Source organism: Alexandromys fortis, unplaced genomic scaffold (genome assembly GCF_014885135.2).
Source record: "Alexandromys fortis isolate MF-2015 unplaced genomic scaffold, M_Fortis_MF-2015_v1.1 scaffold_126, whole genome shotgun sequence".
Lineage (NCBI taxonomy): Eukaryota > Metazoa > Chordata > Mammalia > Rodentia > Cricetidae > Alexandromys > Alexandromys fortis.
This window is the reverse complement of record NW_026068018.1, coordinates 1,143,941-1,162,799: the sequence shown is the minus strand read 5'-3', so window position 1 is coordinate 1,162,799 and position 18,859 is coordinate 1,143,941. Positions and strand designations below refer to the sequence as shown.

Genomic DNA, 18,859 nt, shown 5'->3' with positions numbered 1-18,859 from the left:
TTTGTAATTTACTGTCCTATTTGTGGTTTAACAAGATGCTGCAGTTGTAGGTCACGAACAAAGCAAGTTGTCCGAGGGGCTATTTTCTCCAATCTGGAAGCTCACAAAGCCTTTTCCAGTTCTTTCAAGTTGAATTTTTGTTTTTGAAATTTAATTATAATTACATCATTTCCCCTTCTTTCCCTTTCTCCCCCTCTTTATTGATAGTACACAAAAACCTCTTATAGGGATCTATTCTCTTTTTCAGGAGAAAACTCAACAAGTGGCTTAGATCAGCACAGCAGCTATTCTGGCTCTGATATACTAGGTAATAAAAACACTCAGAGAGATTTAAAGGCTGAGCCCCTGGAGATTTCTAAGCAAAGACCAGATGGTTATTTACAACCTTGCCGGAGCAGTGATTTATCTGCAGAGCAAACGGTAAGAACCGAGGACCGCTGTGCTCTGCCACAGGACTTTCGTTTGGCCTCCTCCTCACCGTTACACTGATAACCATGGAGATCTTGGAACAAGTTACCTTCACACTGACTTCGGCAGGTGACTGGAGCTGCAGGACGTAACCACTCACGATGACATCGAGCAGCAAAGCGCCGTCAGAATCCAAGCCCCGCGCCACGTGTGTCATCCGCAAGACCTCTCCTGGGAATGGCATTGCATTCATTTCCACAGCAATAATAGTAACAGTTATTATGATCATTCTATATATGGTTGGTGGAGGCATAGAGAAGATATATATATTATATCTATCTATCTATCTATCTATCTATCTATCTATCTATCTATCTATCTAATATAATAGTGCTATTTCACAGATTCCCTGTTAAAAAGTCAGCCTTACTCAACTGTCTTCCAAAATTCTTTCTCTGTGGCAAAAGCATAACTTTTAATTACTCAGAAGATTCCAGACTTTAGACTCAAGCAACAATAAGCCATTTATGCAAAATCCCTGCTGATGCTATGGGCCAGACAACTTCACCAGGGACCAGCAATGCCCACAGGCTTCTACAGGGTTCTGCTTTCGCCAGCGCTTCGGCACCAGAAGTGGGTGGATATCAAATGGTCCACCTGTCCTCTGCTGACTAAACACTGGTTAAGGAGAGGCCCCCTCCCTCACCGTTCTTCCTCAGAGGTCAATCCCACTGAGACTGGCCTGCTCCAAGGAGGCTGAAATAGGGCTTTGCGTGACTCTTTGCGAAGACCAGAAGGGTCTCAAAAGGCTAACGCACGACGATTAGGACAAAAGCGAGCAGAAAGCATTAGTGTGTTCAGCCTTGTTGCCATCTGTCAGGTAGAGAATCACCATAAATGAGCTGATTCGTGGTGAAAGACGAGGCTCTAACTCATAACGAAAATGATTTTCCTTCGTTATTCATGCTTTAAATCCTCTCCAAGGTTTAAAGACAACAGGCCCAGAAAGGAAGATAAAGAAGGCATTGGTTTGTAGAATTACTGTTCTTCTTGATAACACAAGGTGTCTTACAGACCTTGTAGTAGCATCCACAGACAGAAAGCCACAAACCTGCTTTCTTCCAGTACTCATGTAATGTGCACACAAACTTGTCATAACTACACGAGAGCATGCACCATGGTTTCTTTAGTCGCCCAGCTTTACAGTGATCTATCGATGTCTAACATATGCATCTGTATCTATACCTCTATGTCTGTCTGTGTGTAGTAGAGTATCACCTTCACCTGACACTAACCAGTTGCAAATTCCACTTGGGTCTCTCGTTTGAACACTGCGTTAGTGAGGGTAAAACCATTGACTGCTTCTCCTATCTCTTTTGCTGTTGTCCAGTAAATGGGATTTAGGATAGAAATGATCTTTCTCATTGCTGGACCTAAAAGAAAAAGATAAATGGGGTTACAGAGCAAAATTTAACTGTCAATTATTATCATAGTATATTATTCACAAGGGTGGATGCTAAAGTTGACTAATACGTGGTCAATGCATCCTTGGGTATCTTTTCCATTAGCATATACTAGCTGTACAAAATACTGGATTCACTAAAACATTTTCATACAGGTACTAACGCACTTTGACCCTCTCTCTAGCCAGGTCCTTTCTCTTTGGGATAAGGACAATGTATTATATCAATGGCTTAAGATTTCATCCTTTAGATTCTTTAGGTTAAAAACAGGAAGATAAAGAATAAAGCATGTTTTAAAAAGAAATTTATGAAGGCAGATGAGATGGCTCAGTGGATCAAGATGCTTGCTGCTAAGCTTGATTACCTGAGTTCAATTTCTGGGACCCATGTGGTGGGAGGAGAGAACTGATTCATCCCCATAAGCTGCCCTCTCATCTCCATATACACACTATGGTACACACATGAATGTACACACAAATAAACAACAATTAAGTATTTAATTAAATGTAATAAATAAGTTTATTCAAACTTCAATAAATAAAGCTACTCACCAAGACTTCGGGGCACATTGGTAATCTTGGCCTGTATTATTCTTGTATCAGAATTGGGGCTGTCTGTTATTGTGGCATCAAGGAACGCGATTCCAAACTCAACATCATTAATATTCCCAATAACACTCCCTCTGGCTCGCTGGGGTCCACCTATTGGGAGAAGAAAAAAAAATTCCTGGATAAGGAATCAATTCCATCAACATTCCATGAGGGAAAGGAAAGCCAGCACTCAGAGATGCTACAAATCTTTCCTCAGACATCAAAGAGTCCCAGGGCATCCAAATTTGAAAGCCAAATTAATAAGCTTTTAAAACATTCCACTTTCACATAACACCCATTATCCCCATAAATCTAGTATCCTTCCGATCTGTGAACATCAGAGTACTATTTCCTAAGCCAAAGAATACAGTATGTCCATTCTCACAGTCCAAATAAAGCATGTGTTTGTTGATGGTGATGAAACCATGACTACCGTGAGTTACAGAGAAAGTCACGTGTGGCAGTAAACACTTCATATGCATTAACTCCTTTGACTCTATCAATGGTACTAAGAGGAAGCTTTAAACAGACACAGTTTGCAGACTGGTCAAACAAAGTTCAGAGAAATAATGTAGCGCTACCATCATTACTGGTCTAGAGAGAGAGGACTGAATACATTATCTTCTTGCCTTCGAAATGTGTTCTGGAAATTGATAAAACTGTGTACGTTTATTGTGGATAATGCATTGTTTTTAAATATGTATACATTTGGGGACAGATGAAATCAACCAATTAGCATATTTGTCACTTCTTATACCTACTGTTTTTATAGGGACAATACTTAACAACTGTTCTCTTTTCATTGCAGAATCCTGTACGATTATGGAGAATGTAGAAAAACAACATGGAAGTAGACAAAGTAGGACAGAGGTCTCCAGGGGCAAAGGGGGAGGGGAGGCTTGGAGATATACTGGTCAAGGCTACAATGTTACGCAGGGAAAAGAATTTAAACATATCATCTGTAGAACTAGTCATTATTGCTAATAATATAAACCATGTTCTATCTATTGTTTCCTTCTTTAGAACAAGGAAAGATCTCACAAGCAAAATACCATCTAATCTTTGTTGCAGGTCACTGTCTGAATAACGTGGTATATTGTACAATCTGGATCAGTGTGTGCACATGTGTGCATATGAACATACCTATAGGTATGTATGTATGCATGTATGCACTAGTTCCTTTGGAGATGGGGGTCTTAGCAGTCTTGAGCTATAGTTAATGCATTCGTTATTGTATTTGTCTATCTGATGATAATTGACGTGGGAGAAATTTGAGAAATATAATTTTGACAGCATTGTAAAATTCATACCAAAACAATTTGATTAAAGAACAAATAGGAGAACTCCCTCTTTCCTTGGTCCCAAGCAGGAGAATGAGGGAGCTGGTGGGCAGGGTTGCAAATCATTCAATCTGAATGATTATTGATGAGTGTTGCTTCTATTTTAACTGAGGAGCTTGAGTCTCAGCACTGAACAGATATTTCCTCAATCTGGCTACCTGGCTGGGTTTCTTGAAATCTTGTCAGATTCTGTGACTCAAGCTGTCTGTCTATCTAAACAATGAAACACAGCAACCAAAGCCAGAACTGTTCTCTTGCTTCAGGAAGGAGTCTCAAAACTCCCCCATGACCATTGATACATAGGGCATGTTTGCTGTGCAGTTGAGTGCTTGATACTTGGTCTTTCAGTTTGTCCACTTACATGTAAAAATCACTCAACCTAAATTGTTCTCACCTTGCAAATGGGGCCTTCTCAGTTTTCAGGGACATTTTATTTCTGAGGAAAACATTAAAGCTTCGTAAGGTCCAATAGTATCTTCCCATCAGCGATATTGCAGCTGTCAATCCTTAGAAACACGTCCTCTGACACAAAGTAGCCCCAAAGGAGCAATCAGAGGCCAACATCCAGCTGTAAGCACTGTTCTAGGGGGCACAGACTTTTATAACTTTTTATAACTCTCCCTTCTAGAGCTGGCACTGTTTCATTTATCCTGGGGTCCAAATGGTACCTTTTTCTGATTTGCATGATCACTCTACGCTTGTGCTAACCATGGTCCTGCCAAAGCACAGCTCACTTACCTGGACATGCCTGTGTATTGCATCTGGATACCTGAGTGGCATCTCCTGGACAGGAACGGCCACTTTTGGATGGCACTGGATTGTCACATAGCCGCTTCCTCATCCTTTCACCTCCTCCGCAAGAGACAGAACAGTGGCTCCAACTATGCCATGTTCCCCAACTTCCATCCACTGTGAACAAGAATGGAAGGACCAATAGTAAGGAATCAGTTTTAAAATCTTCACTTGGGACACTCCTGATATACTAGCGACAGGGTGACAACAAGGATCACTGAGCGATAGGTTTGCTCATCCCACAGACTGGAATTAAGAGGCTCACCAGGACACATGTCAGTGTTGCACCTCTGGATCTGGGTATCTGGCCCCCCACAGGCTCTTCCTCCATTGGAGGGACGTGGGTTGTCACACGTGCGGTACCTTCGCATCTGCCCTCCATTGCAAGTTCGGCTGCATGTACCCCAGCCACTCCACGGGCTCCAGTTACCATGGGCTGCAACATGCAAGAATTTGACATGAAACAGGGCTCTAAAGCTGAGAAGTAAAAGAAACCATGGCATTCATCCCCAAATCAAGGAAAATCCTTCGAGAAATAAACAGATATTCAAATCAATAAGTGGATATCTTTCCAGAGCAGGTGACGTAGGTGATGCTTTGATTGGAGACAGAGGAGATACTCTAGTGAAGATGATTCCCTTCAACTGCTCTGATATTATATTAAGCTGTCCCACAGCTAAAGGTGATATGGGAGACACAGCCTCCATTCTTGCTGAGCAGAGGCTGTAACATTCAGAACACACTAATCCAAAACATTTTGGCATCCTAAATTAAAGGTTGAAGAGCAAGCAATAAAATACTGTAACTTTAAGGTTTGGAGGCAAAACAAAGCTTTAAGGAAGTAACATCGACTCACTGTTTCCAACACTCACTTGGACAAGGATCACTATTGCAAAAATCACTCTGGACATCACTCCCCTCACACTGGCTTCCTCCATACTGTGGCGCCGGGTCAGAACACGCCCTCGTTCTCTTCCTGGCACCCCCGCCACAGGACACCGTGCAGGCGCTCCAACTGGCCCAAGCCGCCCACTTGCCGTCAACTGTGGCAACAGAAAATCATATGTGCTCAGTTACTACCTGAAAATGATCAGGTTAAAAAATCATCAGAGGGTCTTGGCTGGAGAGGTGGCTCAGAGGTTAAGTGCGTGTGGCTCTTCCAGAGGACCTAGTTTGGTTCTCAGTACCCAGCCTAGCTCACGACTGCCTCCTAACTGCAGCAATCTGTCCCCTTCTTCTGATTTTTACAGGTACACACACGCGTGTGGCACGCACACACAAAACAAGCATAAATAAAAAGAAATTAAAAAACCATGACCAGGTCAAACTGTGGCCATGTTGGGGTGATGCCATTGCTGGGTGAGTGGTAGGTGTCAGTAGGTGAGTGGTAGGTGTCAGTAGGTGAGTGGTAGGTGTCAGTAGGTGAGTGGTAGGTGTCAGTAGGTGAGTGGTAGGTGTCAGTAGGGGAGTGTGTGAACTCTACTTGTCTCACCTGGACAATGCCTCTCATTGCAGACTTGCATCTGGGTTTCTGCTCCGCTGCAGTAGGCTCCACCAAATGATGGTGGTGGGTTGTTGCAAAGTCTTGTTCTCGTCTGACTGCCTTTTCCACAACTTTTGCTGCATGCACCCCAAGGCTGCCAAACACTCCACACTCCATGAACTACAAACAACAGAGGCAGTTTCAAGCCACAGGACCGTATTTATTTAAAAAACAAAATTATGCAAATAAATTAACTCCATAGTGAGTTAAAAAAATCCCACAATCTAAAATAACTAAAATTGCACCAAAAGAAATATAACTAATGATGTCCTCCTTCTCTCATGTTTGGTTTGCAGAGGGAATTGTGTCCAGGGACACTCAGAAGGCTTAACGACTGCCAACATAAATGCTTACAATTATTCAAAGGAGGCTATTTTACTAAAATCAAATTTAATCAAGCGACCATATGTAAACAGAACCTGAGTGTTCAAGCCCGAGCTAAGCGTTTGTGCACATTTGGTAATCTAGGGATAGTGGAAGAGACCAGGAGCTTCTAAACAAGTCTGCCTAACAGATCTAGATGTGCTGTGGGTAAGAAGACATTTTCAACAATGCTATTTTGGACCCAAGACTGCAGGCGTGCATCCCTAAACGTGGCCTGGCTTCTCACTTACCCATGTTCTGTTCTTGGATCTTCCGGCAACAGGGTGATTTGCACAGGTCTAAGCCTTTGAACAGTTTTCTCCATTACATAATGTTCATGAATTAGAAATTCGGAATAACACACTCACCTACTTGCTAAACAACAGAAACAAAACTGACCCACAGTTTCCAAAAAGCACAATTAAGGACTTCCTTTTGGCAGTGAACGCATTACAGCATCAGACCACAGGACTGGAACAGCCCACCGCTTCCTCCTAGGTGTGTGGGTCGAGAATCAGCACTGTGGGTTCCCTCATGTAGGAGTATCAGGCCATATTTTCCTCAGAGAGCTTTCTAGATATGGTGATCATAAAGCATGCTTCTATGGTCACTAGCTTTGTCAGATATAGAACCAAAAGTGGGGTTAAGACTTGTATCTAAGTATTCTCAACACAACTTCTAAGAAACTGCAATATTAAAATTAACCAATGAGATTATCATTTTTCTAATTTTAAAGGAAATATTAAAACATCTTGCATTTCCTCATAATTATTTATTTATTTTTTCCCTCATAATTATTGATCTTTGATTAAGGTGACTACTTATTCTCTTGCTTTGTAGACAGCAGCAAACACAATCACAGGAACTTATTGTACTCAACAAGAATTTGTTCTAAGACAATATTCGACTAACCCTAAGAATCCGGGAGGGAACATTTAAAATCACCATGCTGTTGCAAATGGATAGAACTAGAAAAAACTATCCTAAGTGAGGTAACTCAGATCCAGAAAGATGAACATGGTATGTACTCACTCATAAGTGGATAATAGCTGTAAAGCAAACGATAACAAGACTATAGTCCATGATCCTAGAGAAGCTAATAACAAGGTAAACCATAAGAAAAAAATATATAGATCCACCTGGAAAGGGGAAATAGACAAGATCACCTGACAAAATTGGGAGCATGGGGGTGGGGAGAGAAAGGAGAGTGGAAGGGGAAAAAGAGGCGTAAAGGGGAGAGGGAGAAGAACTTCAGGGAAAAGGATAGTTGAAATGGAGGAAGGAAATGAGAGCAAGGAAAGAGATATTTTGATTGAGGGAGACATTATGTCGCTAGCAAGAAACCTAGCTTTAGAGAAATTCCTGGGAATCCAAAAAGATGACCCCAGCTAAGACCCTAAGCAATAGAGGAGAAGGTGCCAAACTGCCCTTGCCCTGTAGTCAGATTGATGACTATTTTAAATATCACCATAGAAACTTCATCCAACAACTGATGGAAACAGAGGCAGAGACCCACAGTGAAGCACTGGTCTGAGCTCCCAAAGTCCAGTTGAAGAGCAGGAGGAATAAGAATATGAGCAAAGAGGTCAAGACCATGATGGGGAACACTCACTGAACCAGTTTACCTGAGCTAATGGGAGCTCACCAACTCCAGTCAGACAGGGAAGAAACCAGCATAGGACCAAACTAGACCCTCTGAATGTGGGTGATAGTTGTATGGCTGGGGTAGACTGCAGGACTGCAGCCAGTGGCACCAGGATCTATACCTCCTGCTTGTACTGGCTTTTTTTTTTTTTTTTGGCGGGGGGGGGGACCCATTCTCTTTGGATAGATACCTTGCTCAGCCTAGATATAGTGGGGTGGGCTTTGGGCCTTCCCCAAAGCAATGTGCCTTACTCTCTCTGAGTAGTGGATGTGGGGAGGGGTGGAGGAAAGGCAAAGGGAATTTCAAGGATGTTCGTTAATCAAAGTCCAAATCTCTGATGACATAGAGATGCATTATCAGCAGAGGTTAGGGTTGGCTGGCATTTGTTTATGTAATGTACGCCTTCTTTCTACTCTACACAAACAGAGGCTTGAAAACTCCCCTTGAAAGTGTTTTGTTTTGACTTTTTATTTCTAATTCACAAAGAAACCCTAACCAAGACTAATCTTTATGACAGAAGATGGAGTAGAATTGAAAACTTCTTTTAAATAGAGATAAACAAAACAAAAAAAAAAAAAAAGAAAAGGAAACTAAGAAATATAATGTAAACCAGAGAAAGCATACAAGATCATGATGTTTGGAAGATTCCAAAAACCTCCTAAATAGTCAAACTAATCCACAAAGAAAACATAAATAGAGAGGAATTGCTAAATAAGATTTCAAACCACAGTCAGTGCGTTTATTATAATATGTGGAAGTTCTGTGAAAAGCAGCAGAAGCCTGGGATAGTAGTAACCCCTCTTGAGAAGACCCGGAGCCAGCAGGTCCTTAGGGCTTGTGCAATCCTGGGCCCCTGGCTTGGCTTCTGTGTATTAAACTTCAATACTCAGGGTGCACTGAATCTTCAAAATCCAAACCAAGGATATTTTGAGCATAGCAAGAGATAAATTAATGGTGTATTATAAACCCCCTGAAATATACTTGAGTCATTCCATTGCTGAATAATGAGCCCTTGTTGATATAAGTCAATAAATAAATAATAAACAAAAGTTCTTTGCAATAGAAAAGGATAACAGCTGTGCAAGATACAACAGAAAAACCAGTATTCTATGAAAAGCATATGAGTAACAGATGCAAGAAATAACCAAATGGATGTCAGCGCTAGTGGGGAAAAGACTGATAAAATGTTTACCTAGTTGTAAAGCATCCCTACACGTACATACTATAAGGGGAAATAGTAGCACCTGCTAGTTTCTGTGGTCTCTACTGCCTCCATAGTTGGCATCCAACTACAGGGGTGGCATCACTTAGCACTCAGTTGAGAAGAGACAGGGCTCTCATTCACTGTCTCACTACTAGAGAGTGCACTGCTAACAGCATACCCAAACAAGAGCTAAATTCAGTTTGCTTACAGACAGTGGAATAACTAAGGAAAGGCCCCCCAAACCGTAAACCAATAAATCAGTGGGCAAAATAATAGTAAATACATAGTTGCCAAACATGGAGAGAAAATCGATTTTTATTTTAACACGGTAATTATTAACAACGATCAGCCTTTCACTTCATAATTTCCTAAGCTGACAATGGAAAACAAACTCTCTAATTAGGTATTTATATTTCTTCTTGTTTTGAAACAATGCTGTTACTTTAGAGACTAAAGCAAACACTTGATGTTTTACTCACGTTAAAGACTTCAGGGCAGTGGGCTATGTTTGTCTGCCTGTTTAATTTTTTTGTTGGTCACACGCAGCTGTGAGCCCTTTCCACCTTGTTTGGAGGTCAGAGAGTTTGAGCTTATTTTTGGTCTTGCAAAGTTGTTAACAATGGGTGTGGCTACAAATGAGAGATTCTGACCTACGTGAGGTTAATTAGTATTTTGAGTGTTGAAGTAGACACGCCCCACCTGGACCTAAGGTCTGAGAATTCAAGTCTATTTACCTTGAGTCCTGCTAATGAAGCCTGTTGCCTTTCCCCACCCACTTTAGAGTGAAGTACACAAAGTGTGGAAGGATAAACAAGGTGAGTTCAGGATTCACGGAAAGTCCCTCTCGACGCTGTCCTATGTTTCTGTCTCTTATTTCTCCTATATCTCTATTCCTTTTGACTAATAATTCTAATCCTCACGCTCCTACCCTGGAACGTACGAGTTTAGCCAAAGCTGGCTTTTGACAAATTTTTGGGAAGATTATAGTAATATATTACCATGCTCAGATCAGTTTCCCCCCCCTTTTTTTTGAAATACAATAGAAATAAAACCAAATTCCTGGTAAAGTATTCCAGATGGAAGGAAATAGTCTTGGGTATCACATCAGCCTGGGTTCAAATATTCAGTTCCCTTCTACTAACTATGCAGGCTTAGTTAATGAGTTAGTTAACAAATTCCCATGGTTTTCCAAATTTTTCTGCATGTGCATAACAAGACACAATATATAAGCCAATTATTGTCTTTTTTTGAGTGATCTCTATCTTTTTTGATTATTCTCTCTCAGTTTTGACCCACCAGTACTCTGTTGAGTTTACTCAATACGTTTATCAATGTTAAAATTACTCTTGACTTAATAGTCTCTTTATAGTCAATAGAACATTTCATATTCTATCCAATCAAGGGTTTAGAAATTCAAATGTCTTCAGATGAGAGTACATAATGAACACGGCCAAGATTCTAGAATGAGTGAGTGAGTTCTGACCAGCCCTTCCCCTCTTCTACGTGAAGAGAAGGTTTCCTACGAGGTTCACAAGGACCTCTGGACCCAGTACTCCTTGACGACCTCCATGAGCATGTCACCGAAGCTGCCACCCAAGTGCCCACCTTTTAGATTCAGTTAAGACAAATACATGTGACAAACTCATAGTTATTTCTCAGAAGTTGACATGAGCCTTCGAGAGAGGAACTTCTTCCCTCTGAGGTCAGAGATTACAAGGCCTCTGTGAGCTACTACTTGCCTGCGGTCATTTTTTCCACACATGGGAAGAATTTAATGGAGAATTAAGCCAAAGAGAAGAACAGTGGAGATCAGAGACGGAAAGCACACCAGCAGAAGCATCGGCCAAATACTTGCATTCTATTATATCTGAAAGAAGAATCCTCTGTTTAAGTTTGACCCTGTCACTTGAATCTGAGAGAGGCGTCGAGTATGACATCAGTAACAAAAGGAGTGCCAAGCAGACGGCATGGTACTCATGGGCAAGGTAGATGAATAAGATGGTTAACGGGAAGCTGTAAGCAGGCTCCTCGCCATCATCACACTTCCTGGCAAATAACTCATTTCCTCACATGCAAAAGGATGACTAGATTAGATATCACCTGAAGTCTCCAGCATCTTTCAAATTTATGAGTTGATACATATATATATATATATATATATTATACATAGTTTCTGTGCATGATTAAAACTACTCCAAGTGCAGAGCCACTTTCCTGCTCCGTGAAGGGAGATATTTTCCTGCAACAGAGCCATTTCCTCACAAGGTTCTGTGTGAAGCAGGAAAAGAACACCAAGAGTGAACATATTCCCAAAGACGGAAGACATAATACCATTTCCCAATGAAGGAAGAGAGGATCTTAACTCCAGTATAGGAGTTAATGTGCGAAAGCTTGGCTGGGTCACCGCTGGGTCCTCACCTGGGCAAGGCCTAATGTTACACATGATGGTTTCCACGGCATGCCCCTCACATGGCCGCCCGCCGTGCTGAGCCGATGGGTTACTGCAAGTTCTGGTCCTGGTTTGGTTGCCATGCCCACAGCTTCTTGTGCATTCTTCCCAGAAACTCCATTCTGACCAGTGACCATCCACTGCAGGAAGGTGAAACCGTTACACCACCAGGAAAATTCAAATGGCAAGCACTAACCCCGGGGACAGCCCAAAGGTAGGGAACACAAGTTTAAGTCTATTAAACACCCATGGAAGCATACCTGGACACAACTTCCTTTGACAGTGTCGTGTCTCTGAGTCTGACCCCTGGCAGGGCCTCCCACCATTGGCTGGAAGTGGGTTGTTGCACTGTCGGCTCCTCTTTTGGACGCCTTTTCCACACGTGACACTGCAGGACCTCCAGGCAGACCACAGCGAAAACCCACCATGCACTGCAAAGAAGACATTGCATTGTCCCAGTTTGCAAGTCTAATCTCATTGAAGTCACACACTGCATGTAGAGTTGCGTGTGATTGTTGGGGAACAGCTATGGAAGATTTCCTTTAGGGGTTAATATCTAGAAATAACTGTCTAGAATAACTCAATAAGTTAGATTCCCTCTTAGATCCTCTGCTGATTCATGTGGTCATGGCTATGGGAAAATAAAAGATTATATATATATACACATATGTATATATATATATCATATACATAATTTTTTCTGAAAGCTTTTGCTTAGTTTTGGATGAATATTTACCTTATGAATGATTATGAATTATCAATGATTAGCATGGCATTTGAAGACTCTCAACTGTGTTGCTTAAATCTCATTCATTGATAAATCATAAGGAGACTGGGTATCTGAGCTGTCTCAGGTTCTGCTTCATACTTACCTTGGACTATGATGGGCACTCTGACAAGGACAGAACCCATCAGGTTTCGGGCTACACATTCATATTCAGAGGTATCTTCTTTGCGAGCAGCAGCGATGTACAAGGAGCTGTTAGACAGCACGGTAACTTGGTTATCCCAGGGGATGGGGTGCCCTTGGCGGGACCATGTGATGGTTGGCTGAGGTTCGCCGGTTGCTTGACAGTCCAATATGACTCTGCCACCAGCATCCACAACAGTTTCCAGGGGTTCAAGAGTGATAATGGGAGGACCTGTGAGGAAAGTAGATAGTGGCTTTTAGTTGTGAAGTGACTATGTTAATATTTTATCTTATAAAATGTGGTGACTTTAGTTTGAAAAGAATGATAGGGCTTTTGACATTTAGTAGTATGAACTAAAGAGAAGAAATGATGGTTCTGGGGTTTTGACTTGGGCAATAAGGTTTGTGTTTGGATAAATTGATAATACACAAAGGGAAGAAGATCTGATGGGAGGCAGTGGGGGGTGGGTAATGATTTGTCTATTTTTTAGGACATTGACCATGAGGTGTCTGTGAGACACTCACATAAACAGGCCTAGATGGAAGGTAGTTCAGATATATTCACACAGAAATCTCAAAACTGAGATGCTGGTGAGGAATGTGGATCTGTCTTCCATAATTGGATGAGATGGCTTCAAAACAGAAGGTAACATGGTAAAAAGATGACGAGACACAGAAAGCATGTGAGGGCACTGAGAGATGGGCAGAAGGCTCCTTTGCAAAGGATACAGAGAACTGAGCACCAAGGAATCAATGGAGAAGAAACAGGAATCCTAGCAATGAAAGGAAGGAGTTTCGGGGAGGAGGGAGAAGCTGTCAGCATCTGGGAAGGAACAGCAAACCCAAGTGAAGGTCCTGGAGAGGACCAGATACAAAAGGAGTTGAAAGCAGCTGCAGGCAGGATGCTTATCTCTGTATCATTCTACATGCCTGCAAACTTAGGGAGGAAGATCTCAAACATTAGGGACGATCATTTCAGCAGGGAGAAGATACCTCCATTTGGTGGAGATAGAGCTGGCATTTCTATAACCAGATGCTTGACCCAGGGAGTGGGGTGGTCATTCACAAAGTTTTCAGTGCATGCTAAAGCCTATGCTTCTCTTTCCCCCAGGAAATCTTGGTGCCTTTGCAGCCGAACAAGTGAGTGGAGGGCAGCAAGGAATTGTGCAAACAGCGGGCCATGGGGTGACCACACAGTGATGGGGAGGCTGAGCTAGGAGAAGGCAGACTTCTCAATGACACTCCGGCATGGCGGCAGCCTATCTTATAAACAGAAATGTGCATTGCTATCTAAGTGTAAAACAAAAATGGAAGCAAACACGTTTGGTTGTAATACTTATATGCTAGTGTTTTATAATGCATTACTGACATGTCTTTGAGAAATGCCACGTTCTCACCTTAGCTCTGCCGTCTCAGTAACCATCCCATGGCACCTTGCTCTTCTATATGTACCATATAGAACATAGGTACCAGGCGGAGTCATTCCACTGATTCGCCATTCAATACATTCTCACATCCGTATAGACATGGACCCTGCTTTCATTTACTTCCTCATATTTAAATGACATTATGTATTTGCAAACTGATACCAAATCAGCAAATGCCTTGGGTTTATCATTCACACTAAATGCCAATAAAGTTACTAAATAAGCTTGTCTGCTCATGATACCAAGGACAAGAAAATTATGCAGTTGAACTTAGAATTTTAATTCGGATACTGTAGGTATTTTTGATGCCTATACAGCTATAATGTAATACAAATATAAAGTTCCATGTGTACATATTTCATGGTCAAACAAAGCACATCATTTATGTCATCATTAATCAAATGTGAATGTTTTTTCTCAGTGAAAACACTGCTCTGTGCTTTGATCTTTATGTCAATAATATCTTTGGCCTTTTTCGGCTAGCTGTGAAGATTTGTATGTTAGCTGATCTGATGACGTTTTTCTTGACCTGGGTCAGCGGAACCTGTCATGTTTCTCTAATTTTGCATGTGCTGATTGCTGATGGCATTTACTGAGGGACTCCATGAAGAATCCATTTAGAATAAACAGTTATTTCATGAAAGAGGGCTGCCAGTTCACCTTGAAGCCCTTTTGAGCTCCGTTAAATTACTCTTTATTTCAATACATATTTTTCTTATTATTGAAAATATTTTTTCTACTGTAATATAGTTAGTGCATATTTTAAAAGCACATAAAATGACCCCTTTGTAAACATGTGGCAAGAGTCTGGGAAACCACAGAGAGCACTCACTGTTGTCAAGGGGTTTGCCACCAGAACACTGTGACTGTAAACTGTGGGTGTCACTTAAGAGCAGAAAAGGATTCTACAGAAGTGTATTGGTGTTATGGCTCATGACCCTGCTCCATTATCTCCAGAAAAGGAGACTAAGCACAATGTGAAAGTTACTGTCCAGGTTGCAAGTTTAAAGGAAATGCTCCTTCTTCATTAGAAACCATTCCCCCTGCTGTGTTAGCTGGAGATGCGGATCAGCTTACTCTGCAGAGTCAGGCTCATGCTGCGCTCCACCACCCCGGCCTCGTTGGCAGCCACGCACGTGTAGTCGCCAGCATCTTCATTCTATGGGAATAAGTGTGATAATGAGAACAGAGGTCTGCAGGGCTCACCACTTTCTCAGTGCGATAGTTTATGTGAAATCCCAGCTAAGGGAAAACATTTTAACGAAAATAGAAAACCTCACCCATGTCTAAGCTCATAGCTAGGCTGAAAAACAAGAGGAAAAAGAGGATTGGGGAACAAACGAGAACTTCTTTAAAAATTTTCATACAATATTGAGTACTAGGTAATCAAAGTAAAAATAGCATCATTTTGTTACCACCTCTTTAAAATCACGAAGGAGAAATATAAATGTGATAGTTATGGCCATCTTAAAATCCATTAAACCAGCCAGTTCAAACGAACCAACACTGACTTCTAACTTGAGCTTTTGAAAATGTATCAAGCTGGGCTCCTAGGGAATTTGAAATTAAGGAAAGTAAAAAATGAATTTACTTGTAATAATAAACTACAGATTTCTATAAATTTGTACATATGTGATATAGAAAACATGTACTACATGAGTTTAATTATTTTCAGTACCATATATGTGTTTAGCTTGAAGTTTCAATATATTATCCATATGGAAGTTTCTAGAAGGCAGCTGGAAATGGGACTTGGAAGTCTCAGGGCTGAAGCTGCATATTTAGGACTATGAAGTTGTATAATTGAAAGACTTTGCAAGAACATTAACAGTGGGATTTGAAGAGTCTTGAAAGTTTGAGATATAGTAGTAGTTGAGTAGAAGGAAAAGGCACCAATGAGGAAAACTGAGACTTAATATGACATCAATTCAAATAAGAAAAAAATCTCAAAACTGAAGTATTGACCAACATCAGCTAATATTTAAAAATAAGGAAAATAAAGCCTGAGAAAGGTCCACTGGACTAGGAAATCGCATTTTAATTGTTATCTTAATTAAGAATGAAAGCATCTAAGGGCTCACCAAGTGTGAGTTAATGAACTGTTTATACTCTAAAATATTTAGCTGAATCACCTCTTTACACTCCTTTTCTGAATAATGAAGCACTATCAAAGCCTTATATATGTGTTAGTTTCCTGTAGGTGGAGGCTGCTCATTTGTTTCCCAACTGCTCAGACCTGAACTAATCACTCAGAAACTAAATTAATTACAACATTGCTTGGCCAATAGCTTAGGCTTCTTATTAACTAACTCTTAAATTAAATAGAAATAGATTTCTATTAATCTGTGTATTGCCACAAGGCTGTGGTTTACCAGGTAAGGTTTTGTTCTGGTGTCTTTCTCCTTTGGCAGCTACATGGCTTCTCTTTGATTCTGCCTACCCTCTCTTTCTGTCTCTGTTCTGATTTCCCACCTGGCTTTATTCTGCTAAGTCACTGGTTGAAACAACTTTATTTATCAACAAATAAAGCAACACAAATACAGAAGGTCATCCCACATCAGTTTCATGATAAAATTTATCCTATAATTTACTTATAAACCATGTTTACAAATTTTGATCTTGTTCTAAAATAGATTTGAGAATTTTATCTCCTAATATTAAGTAATAGATCAATGATTGGAAAAAAGCAACAAAATAATCATATTGCATATATTTATTTGAAAGAAAAACAGCATCAACTTGTATTATTGCTTCATAGTTTCAAAAGAATTTAGTTGCTGGGTGAAATAATATTAAACATATCATGGAACACTGTTCATGCATAATAAAGGCTAGAATCCTGTTATTTGTGATGAGACAGATGGAACTGGAAGCCATTATGATAAGTGACACACATCAGGTACAGAAAAATAAGTACTGTGTGATCACACTCATAGAGGGAATTCACAAAGTGAGAGTAGAATGGTGGTTGCCAGAAGCTGGGGGAGTGAGGAGGAGGAAGTGATGGGAAGAAAAGGATGAATGGGTACTGGTTATGTTAGTAAACATGAAAGAGTCTGGTGTTTTATTGCACTGTAAGGTAAATGCAGATACAAAGCAAAAAGCTAGAAAAAAGGGCTTTAAAGATCTCCATCACAACATCTAGTAAATGTTTAATATGATTAAAACATTTTACAATATACACAGATTGAAACATCTCATGCTATACTATTATTAATAGGTACATTATTCTTATTTATCAGTTAGAACACGCATTTCAAATATTTAATTTTAATTAACAAATTTAAAGAAGGAATACACTAGCTTAGATTTCATGGTTTTCACAGGATTATGGAAGAAAATTTTCTTCTCTATGCCCACCTAGAAGGGCGCTGACGCAAGACATAGCAATGTGGATTGTGTCAACAACTCCAGTGAGACTTACCACAGTGCCATAGATGGCCAAGGAGCCGTTACCCAGTTGTTGGATCCTGTGGTTAGTTTCTATGTCGGCCCCCTTTCTGCTCCACTGGATGGTTGGGGCAGGGTCTCCTCTCACCTCGCAGTTTAGGATCGCATTGCCGCCAAGTGGTTCAATCCAGTTAGAGGGGTAGTCCCCTTTGAAGACTGGAGGTTCTGGGAAACACCATAAGACAGGCAGGAGAGAAAAGCTGGGGCTGAGTTCCTGTGTGGCTTTTGACCCACACAGTCATAATTTAGCAATGAGGGGAAAGCTACTTTGAAATGTCTTGGGTTTTCCAGAACCATAACTCGTTTGAATCCCCAGGTAATATTATCAATTTCAGTTCTCATACAGGGACGGCCCCACTACATGCCAATGACCTCCTTATTTACCCCTTTCTTACTTGGTGTGTGCTGTGCACGTGTGTGTCTGTGAACACACGTGTAAAGGTGCTCTTGTGGTTGTGTGTGTGTGCAGCCCAAAATTAACATCATGGGTCTTCTTCAACCACACACCACTTTATGTATTGAGACGGAATCTCTGTCTTAATCTGGAACCCACCAATCCTAGCTGGACTCCTTGCCAGCTTTCCTCTGGATCTCTTGTCTGTCTCCTGGGTGCTGGGCTTGTAGGTGCCTGGGTTTTTCGTGGACTCTGGACATCCAAACACGCATGCGTTCTAATGTCTGAGGCGCAAGCACTCAACCACGAACCATCTCCTCAGCCTCTTCCTGCCTGTGAGCTGTTTTTATTTTCTACTCTCATGAATCTATACATGTTTATGACATTGGAATAATAAACTTCAGTCATGTTGTATTACTTCGTAGTGAGGAAACAAACTTTAATTATGAATAAATCACAAAGTGACCATGGACCGCTTTTACCCACCTTTCACGTAAACAAATCCAATCGCTTTCACAAAGCCAACGCTGTTCTCGGCTGTACACACGTAAGTGCCCGAGTCCTCCGTTGACACCCTTTCAATAACAAGTTCACTGTGTCCATTGACACTGTCAAAGTGGGCTGAGGAAACAGATTAGGAAACAACACAGATGCCTCTCAGTGACCTAGGAAAATGTCACAGCAGCGTAATATTTTTCAGGTTAGATTTATGGGCCAGTCAGCAACTGAACCGTAACCGGACAAGAGAGCCCTTGCCACACAGCCTCCCTTGAGCTATTTACTATGTCTATAGACACTCGTTTGAAGAACCCAAACAGCCCACGGAACAGGAAGAGAGAATGAAAACAAACACCTCTGAAAAGCATCTTAAAGTGTTCCTT

The 18,859-nt window shown here is 41.1% G+C and overlaps 1 protein-coding gene across 1 annotated transcript in view; it reads right to left on the bottom strand.

Moving 5' to 3' along the window:
* The window catches only part of Hmcn1 (hemicentin 1), a 449,244-nt gene that overhangs the window by 29,938 nt on the left and 400,447 nt on the right, over positions 1-18,859 (bottom strand). The window contains exons 84-96 of the mRNA XM_050162915.1: positions 18,465-18,599; positions 17,559-17,749; positions 15,212-15,293; positions 12,670-12,939; positions 12,058-12,228; positions 11,767-11,937; positions 6,086-6,256; positions 5,466-5,636; positions 4,859-5,029; positions 4,540-4,710; positions 2,423-2,572; positions 1,704-1,841; positions 518-639 (exon numbers count right to left, since the gene is read on the bottom strand). Of these exons, the coding sequence (XP_050018872.1) occupies positions 518-639; positions 1,704-1,841; positions 2,423-2,572; positions 4,540-4,710; positions 4,859-5,029; positions 5,466-5,636; positions 6,086-6,256; positions 11,767-11,937; positions 12,058-12,228; positions 12,670-12,939; positions 15,212-15,293; positions 17,559-17,749; positions 18,465-18,599 (2,114 nt within the window). The remainder of the gene's footprint in view (positions 1-517; positions 640-1,703; positions 1,842-2,422; positions 2,573-4,539; positions 4,711-4,858; positions 5,030-5,465; positions 5,637-6,085; positions 6,257-11,766; positions 11,938-12,057; positions 12,229-12,669; positions 12,940-15,211; positions 15,294-17,558; positions 17,750-18,464; positions 18,600-18,859) is intronic.